The sequence below is a fragment of the Pseudochaenichthys georgianus genome, unplaced genomic scaffold (assembly GCF_902827115.2).
Source record: "Pseudochaenichthys georgianus unplaced genomic scaffold, fPseGeo1.2 scaffold_151_arrow_ctg1, whole genome shotgun sequence".
NCBI lineage: Eukaryota > Metazoa > Chordata > Actinopteri > Perciformes > Channichthyidae > Pseudochaenichthys > Pseudochaenichthys georgianus.
Window position 1 is genome coordinate 268,321 of NW_027262359.1, and position 8,515 is coordinate 276,835.

The 8,515-nt window shown below is 40.2% G+C and overlaps 2 protein-coding genes across 2 annotated transcripts in view; one reads left to right on the forward strand and one right to left on the reverse strand.

Annotated features, from left to right (window-relative positions):
* LOC139433241 (zinc finger protein 479-like) overlaps positions 1 to 8,515 on the forward strand; it is a 117,387-nt gene that overhangs the window by 24,885 nt on the left and 83,987 nt on the right. The window lies entirely within an intron of this gene.
* LOC117441152 (WAP four-disulfide core domain protein 2-like) lies at positions 1,183 to 7,868 on the reverse strand. The gene is made up of 4 exons (XM_034077353.2): positions 7,736 to 7,868; positions 7,459 to 7,593; positions 4,342 to 4,476; positions 1,183 to 1,567 (listed from the first exon to the last, which is right to left on the reverse strand). The coding sequence occupies exons 1-4, from the start codon at positions 7,824 to 7,826 to the stop codon at positions 1,518 to 1,520; spliced, it is 411 nt and encodes a 136-aa protein (XP_033933244.1). The 5' UTR covers positions 7,827 to 7,868; the 3' UTR covers positions 1,183 to 1,517.

The window sequence follows — 8,515 nt, forward strand, 5'->3', positions numbered from 1 at the left end:
TACTGTCCTATAGTATTTCATACCTGTTTTTCATTTATTCTCTTATTTTTTTAATAACTATAATGATCATATAAAGGTGTTCCTCGCAAATACTTGTTTACATAAATGGTGACCAAACCGTTTGAGACCCACTGAGATAACTTACACTAAAGTGAACTAAGATTAAGATGAACTTTTATTAATCCCTCATGGGGAAATTATTTCTCTGCATTTGACCCATCCTAATAATAATAATATATTTTATTTATAAGCGCACTTTTCATTTGCGTAAACAAAACTCAAAGTGCTACAAAATTAAAAATTAAAAAGGGTGAAACAAAACAATAAAAAAAAAAAACAATTAAAACAACATAATAAAAGCTGTGACATTCATGCCCGCATGGCATAATGTGGGGGATTTAAAAATCTAGTTAAAGGCTATTCTAAAAAGATGCGTTTTTAGGCCTTTTTTGAAAGCCTCCACAGTCTGTGGTGTCCTCAGCTGGCTTGGGAGGGCATTCCACAATCTCGGAGAAGCGGAGCAGAAGGCTCGGTCTCCCATGGTCTTCAGTTTTGTCCTTGGTGGGATGAGGAGGTTTGCCTTTACTGAACGTAGGTTCCTCGTGGAGGTTTGTGGGGTGAGCAATTCCTTGATGTAGGAGGGAGCATTTCCATATATGCACTGATGAGTGAAGAGGGTGATTTTGTAGTCAATCCTAGTGTTAGGAGCAGTGTGCTGCCATTTTGAACGGCGCCCGGGGAGCAACTATCTAAACACTGAGAGAGTCCTTACCTCACTGAGCTGACGTTATAAGATCCTCTCAGTCTCAGTCTGACAGGAGAGGACTCTCCTCCACCTTGGTGTAGACACAGCCCTTTATATCCGTTAGCATAGCTAGCTAACCAGATGCTAACAACAACATTCCACGTTACCGCTCGCGCACTCACAAAATGTGCTCTTGCCACACACACACAGAGCCGAGCTTGAATGAAACACAGAGACCCAGAAGTAGGCTACTTGTACTGTACTGTATATCATATTATTTTCGATGGCTTTACTTATAATCAGTATAACAGATGAACAGATCGCATCCGGGCTTTCATTTAAACACAGCCACGTAATGATAACAAAACAAAGGTCGGGGGTCATTGGTCAAGCAACACACCAATCAGAGAGCAGCAGTGAGCACACCTTATGCTGTGTTTTCTATTTGTAGTCTTTATTTCTGATTTATTTCACACAAAAAACTTTTAGTGGAAACGTTTTCACTTATATGATTACAACTACAACAACAACAATGGCAAAGTGGCAAGGCTGGCCCGCCCTGCGTTGTGGGGGCACAATGACTCATTTGGGGGGGAATTGCCCGCGAATTGCCCACGAATGACCCCCCATGACGCCGACCAGGGGCCCCATGCAGCCTGCATGATCGGCCTGTAGGGACGGCCCTGATCTAACCTCTGTACAGGGCAACGCACTCATGTCCACATCCATTAGGGCAGCACTTATCGTCATTGTGGCAGTCAGTGTCTTTGGATCAATATTGACGACACAGTCCTGGGCTGTAAGGGCACATTATTACATCGGCTGTAAGAAAAAGAGAAAAATAACATTTAGATGGATATGCTGTGGAAACTTGGATTACATTAATGGAATTGTCCTTGTGTAGTGGAATGTTTCACACAAACAACACATTTGGAGGTTGAACTTTAAAAACAAACTTACTTGTTAAATTGTCATCAGCACCTACAGCAAAAACGATGTCAAAGTGCAGCAAAGCACTGAGTGCTAAAACCAGTGCCCCAACTGACCCGTGCTGCTCCATGTTACCGGCTTTCTCATAAGAATGCTCTCTATTTGGACAAATATCCCAGTGTATAACCTGCAGGCTGAGCAGCCCAGGAGGATGCTGGGTCCTCGTGCCTGTAGAGTTACATTCATATTTTTGCACTTTGGGTCCTGAGCTTGTCAGAGGGGTGGACCTAATAATGAAGAGTGTCTGACTTTATTTAGAAATTACATGATGTTTAGGTGATAGTTTGAACATAATTTGAGTGCTTGCAGCCAACATATTCATCTCTATTTGATTTGGATTATCACATGAACCATTCACCTCCATATTATCAGAAAGGAGGCAGAACATCCAGTGGTTGATACTGTAAGCTGCACTTTAATGGTCTGACTCAGGGATGGGCAACTTGGATGGTGGTGGGGGACACACAATTTATGTACTGACCACCAGGGGGCCGCAGATTCACTTGGAACACACACACAAATTCCATGTATTGTATGTAATTATTAACAAATATACTAAGTCTGACATCTTCATTGACATTTTACAATCTTTCAGGGAACCTCCTCTAATAAGCTCACTAAACAAATATCAGTTCACAGAAATGTTATTTAATTTTTACAAGTGGCATGTTTGTATTGAACATGTTATTTAACAGTGGAATACAACTATTTTAAACTATTGGAATGCACGGAACATGTGTGTGCATTGAGATTAACCATTAAGATGAGATAAACATGATGTCATGAACACTAACCCAGACATTAGTTGTCTAACTTGAACCTAGCTAAGACACTTGTAGCCAGTCTCTGCTGACGCACAATAAGGGGAATGTCAACACAGGCACCTGTCAACCCGCACTCTGCTGTTCCTCAGCACCCCCCCCCCCCCTCCCGCTGAAATTATGAATGAAAAGCGTATAGTAATCATAGATACGGCAGGGTCCGTGACAGTTTGTTTTCATCTGATTTCAAATAAACAATAAAGTCTTGGTTTTTAGAATATTAAACTTGTTTCGCCAAATTCAGATGATAAATAGAACTTTTAAGCTTGTAAAGGCCTAATTACAAGCGGCAACTTAATGTCATAGCAGGCATGACAACAGCTGGTGTTTCTTGTGAGTGTTTCCCCGGGAAACAAACACAATACACACACACGCGTCACAGATTATTTTTGCGGTATTTGGTTGCCGAACTAAATCATGTACGCAGCTCGCGACGTAACTAGGAGTCTAGTGGACGTAATAATAATAAATAATTCTTATAATTATTTTATTAATTACCTTGTTTATGAATTAATCTGAGGGCTGCAAAAAGAGGAGCTGGGTGTCGCATGCGGCCCCCGGGCCGTCATTTTCCCATCCCGGGTCTAACTGGTCGAAAGCAAGCTAACTTAAACTATGATATAAACATGTAATCCAGTCTGTTGAGTAGCCCAACTAAGAAGGCTATAGATATAGCGGTTTAATTATTGTATGTGGAAATAGGTGTAATATCTCCCTGTGAAATGTGCTGTACCAGGTGTTGAACTAATTAGGCTTACATTTAGACTAAATATTTAGGCAACTGTTAGTCGTTTTTATGTAGCAGAACGATAGAAAATAATAGTCACATGAAAAAGAAGCAGCAGCGGAAGCAGCTGAAACTCTGGAAATGACTCATGAAGGTCCCTCACCTGGCCTGCTGCTCATAGTTAGTGATTATAAGTAAACAATTGCACAGAATTGTACTTACTGGGTTATAGTTCATTCCTAACATTGAAAGTATAAATAATAGATCAGTCCAATAAATAAAGGTTGCACCTGCCTAAATCACAGATTGCTATGCATCACCCAGCTAACATGCTAACATGCTCAGTGACCTAAATGAAACAGACCTACAGGTGCAATTTGGATCTGGCTAACATGCTAACTGCGCAAATGCTAAACCGTGGACCCTCCTGTAACTTGTGTGTTTACTCAGGGACTTTTACCTTCAGTGAGGGATTGTGAGGCCCTGCCACTGTTAGTGACAGCAGAGCCTTTTTTTAGCTCAACACTTCCCTGCTGAAAAAACCAGCTTAGACCAATTTAGCTGGTCAGGCTAGTGTAGAGGGATTTTGGACACTTTAGTTGGCCAGGATGGCTGGTTTAGCTGGTGCACCAGCCAAACCAGCTAAACCATCAGTATTTCACATCAAAGCTCCAGCTCTCCTCTTGTCTCCTTCCTAAATCGGTGAGTCCCACTGCATTGCTAATTTGCTACACAGAAGTTTTCCCCCACATAGACCAGCATAGTATGCTGGTATGCTGGGCTGGGCACCAGCATCCATCTATCACCAGTTTATGTTTAATAACACAGTATTAAATATACCATGCTGGAAGCTTACTAGGATTCCAGGTGACCAGCATACATTCAGATGACCAGCATACATTGTTTAAATACTGGTATGATTATTTAAACTAGAGAATACAAATATTACAAAGATTCATTCTGTCATTCTGGTATCTACCAAAATAAAGACATTGTCAACACATTTATCACTCAAACCCTGCCAGAGGAACATTTGGACGATTTGACTAACATCTAACCTGTGTACAGGGCAGTGCACTGATGTCCACATCCATTATGGCAGCACTTCTCACGATTGGGGCAGTCACCGTCATTGGAGCAAAATTCAACACACAGTCCTGGGCCGTTATTGCGAGGGCACACTCCTGGCTTGGCTGTAGGGAAAAGAGAAAAATAACATATAGATGGATAAGCTGTGGAAACTTGGATTACATTAATGGAATTGTCCTTGTAGTGGAATGTTTCCCAGGCCACAAACATCACATTTGAAGGTTGAACTTTAAAAAACAAACTTACCGCCATCAGCGCTTACAGCAAAAACGATGTCAAAGTGCAGCAAAGCACTGAGTGCTAAAACCAGTACCCAAACTGCCCCGTGCTGCTCCATGTTACCGGCTTTCTCACAAGGATGTTCTCTGTTTGGACAAATATCCCAGTATATAACCTGCAGGCTGAGCAGCCCAGGAGGATGCTGGGTCCTCGTGCCTGTAGAGTTACATTCATATTTTTGCACTTTGGGGGCCCTAACCTTGTCAGAGGGGTGGACCTAATAATGAAGAGTGTCTGACTTTATTTAGAAATTACATGATGTTTAGGTGATAGTTTGAACATAATTTGAGTGCTTGCAGCCAACATATTCATCTCTATTTTATTTGGATTTGAATGAAACTACAGCAGAACATTTTATTTCATATTAGTTTATCATGGAAAAAAGGAGCAATTACTTACCTAAAATGCCATGCTTACTATTGCATGAATAATCTTACAACGATTGGGCATAATTAAATTATTTTTGAGCAAATGATAGTAGATGGTGATTACACTGTTTTTAATAAATTAGTCATGATCATGTTTCCATTCATGTTATTATTTTAAGATGAAAACCTTGTGCCGTCATAACTTGGCTGCACTCGATCAGCACTTTGTATGTACTAAGTTGTTTTTGTGTGTGTTGCTTTATTTTTTGTAATGTGGCTTCAGTTGTCCTTCTTATGCAACATGGCACTTAAACTACACTATGAAACAATAAAGATCCTCTGATGTTGTGTGTCTCTCAAAGCATGGAGACTCAGCCTGCCCCTGTGTGGCCATCTATTGGCAACATCTGGAATTACATCTAAACTGTTCCCAGTTACACTATGCTGCACACCTAAAGCACTGTAAATGGTATTTTCTTTACAATTCACCACGGTTATGAAGGAAAAAACGATTTTATTTGGACGAGATATGGGGACTACTCCCAATTAAGGGTATGTGTTTATTTAAGTGTAGCTTTTGCTGACCCTTTTATAGGAAGGGAGATGATCACACATTAATAACAAATATGTTTTGCCAAAATATAAATTGAGGGAAACAGAAAGTTTAATTTAAAATATTCTCCCTCGTTACTTTTTAATTCCTTTATGATGTTCCTATCATCTTTGTTTTTCCTTTTTTATTTCCAGTATGACTTCACTTATAGTATTATTTGTATTCCATGAATGAAATCTGATCTCTTTGCTTAAGAGCATGAAAAACATCACAGAGCCCATGAGCCATGATAGAAACAAACAACAAGAGATAGTCTGCACAATTGCATTTTGCTTCTCCATGAGTCAGCTAGCAGCTTTGCATGCATTAGATTTCAGATGAGAGTGGCTGAGGCTTCCACTGCAGCAACGAGACTGGACTATCTGATCCAGTCCCCTGATCCTGATACGATGGTGCCAATGCATGCACTCTAATGTGCTGTGTAATGGTGAACCAGCCGAAAGCACAACATATCAGCATTACACTGACGGTCAAAGCTACAGATTCATGAACATTTTCATAATGACTAAAGATGGAAAGATTTGCTGTACCTCATTTCTATATGTAATATCACATGAACCATTCACCTCCATATTATCAGAAAGGAGGCAGAACATAGTGGTTGATACTGTAAGCTCCATTTTGATGGTCTAACTGGTCGAAAGCAAGCTAACTTAAACTATGATATAAACATGTAATCCAGTCTGTTGAGTAGCCCAACTAAGAAGGCTATAGATATATTTAATTATTGTATGTGGAAATAGGTGTAATATCTCCCTGTGAAATGTGCTGTACCAGGTGTTGAACTAATTAGGCTTACATTTAGACTAAATATTTAGGCAACTGTTAGTCGTTTTTATGTAGCAGAACAATAGAAATAATAGTCACATGAAAAAGAAGCAGCAGCCGAAGCAGCTGAAACTCTGGAAATGACTCATGAAGGTCCCTCACCTGGCCTGCTGCTCATAGTTAGTGATTATAAGTAAACAATTGCACAGAATTGTACTTACTGGGTTATAGTTAATTCCTAACATTGAAAGTATAAATAATAGATCAGTCCAATAAATAAAGGTTGCACCTGCCTAAATCACAGATTGCTATGCATCACCCAGCTAACATGCTAACATGCTCAGTGACCTAAATGAAACAGACCTACAGGTGCAATTTGGATCTGGCTAACATGCTAACTGCGCAAATGCTAAACCGTGGACCCTCCTGTAACTTGTGTGTTTACTCAGGGACTTTTACCTTCAGTGAGGGATTGTGAGGCCCTGCCACTGTTAGTGACAGCAGAGCCTTTTTTTAGCTCAACACTTCCCTGCTGAAAAAAACAGCTTAGACCAATTTAGCTGGTCAGGCTAGTGTAGAGGGATTTTGGACACTTTAGTTGGCCAGGATGGCTGGTTTAGCTGGTGCACCAGCCAAACCAGCTAAACCATCAGTATTTCACATCAAAGCTCCAGCTCTCCTCTTGTCTCCTTCCTAAATCGGTGAGTCCCACTGCATTGCTAATTTGCTACACAGAAGTTTTCCCCCACATAGACCAGCATAGTATGCTGGTATGCTGGGCTGGGCACCAGCATCCATCTATCACCAGTTTATGTTTAATGAACACAGTATTAAATATACCATGCTGGAAGCTTACTAGGATTCCAGGTGACCAGCATACATTCAGATGACCAGCATACATTGTTTAAATACTGGTATGATTATTTAAACTAGAGAATACAAATATTACAAAGATTCATTCTGTCATTCTGGTATCTACCAAAATAAAGACATTGTCAACACATTTATCACTCAAACCCTGCCAGAGGAACATTTGGACGATTTGACTAACATCTAACCTGTGAACAGGGCAGTGCACTGATGTCCACATCCATTATGGCAGCACTTCTCACGATTGGGGCAGTCACCGTCATTGGAGCAAAATTCAACACACAGTCCTGGGCCGTTATTGCGAGGGCACACTCCTGGCTTGGCTGTAGGGAAAAGAGAAAAATAACATATAGATGGATAAGCTGTGGAAACTTGGATTACATTAATGGAATTGTCCTTGTAGTGGAATGTTTCCCAGGCCACAAACATCACATTTGAAGGTTGAACTTTAAAAAACAAACTTACCGCCATCAGCACCTACAGCAAAAACGATGTCAAAGTGCAGCAAAGCACTGAGTGCTAAAACCAGTACCCAAACTGCCCCGTGCTGCTCCATGTTACCGGCTTTCTCACAAGGATGTTCTCTGTTTGGACAAATATCCCAGTATATAACCTGCAGGCTGAGCAGCCCAGGAGGATGCTGGGTCCTCGTGCCTGTAGAGTTACATTCATATTTTTGCACTTTGGGGGCCCTAACCTTGTCAGAGGGGTGGACCTAATAATGAAAAGTGTCTGACTTTATTTAGAAATTACATGATGTTTAGGTGATAGTTTGAACATAATTTGAGTGCTTGCAGCCAACATATTCATCTCTATTTTATTTGGATTTGAATGAAACTACAGCAGAACATTTTATTTCATATTAGTTTATCATGGAAAAAAGGAGCAATTACTTACCTAAAATGCCATGCTTATTATTGCATGAATAATCTTACAACGATTGGGCATAATTAAATTATTTTGAGCAAATGATAGTAGATGGTGATTACACTGTTTTTAATAAATTAGTCATGATCATGTTTCCATTCATGTTATTATTTTAAGATGAAAACCTTGTGCCGTCATAACTTGGCTGCACTCGATCAGCACTTTGTATGTACTAAGTTGTTTTTGTGTGTGTTGCTTTATTTTTTGTAATGTGGCTTCAGTTGTCCTTCTTATGCAAAATGGCACTTAAACTACACTATGAAACAATAAAGATCCTCTGATGTTGTGTGTCTCTCAAAGCATGGAGACTCAGCCTGC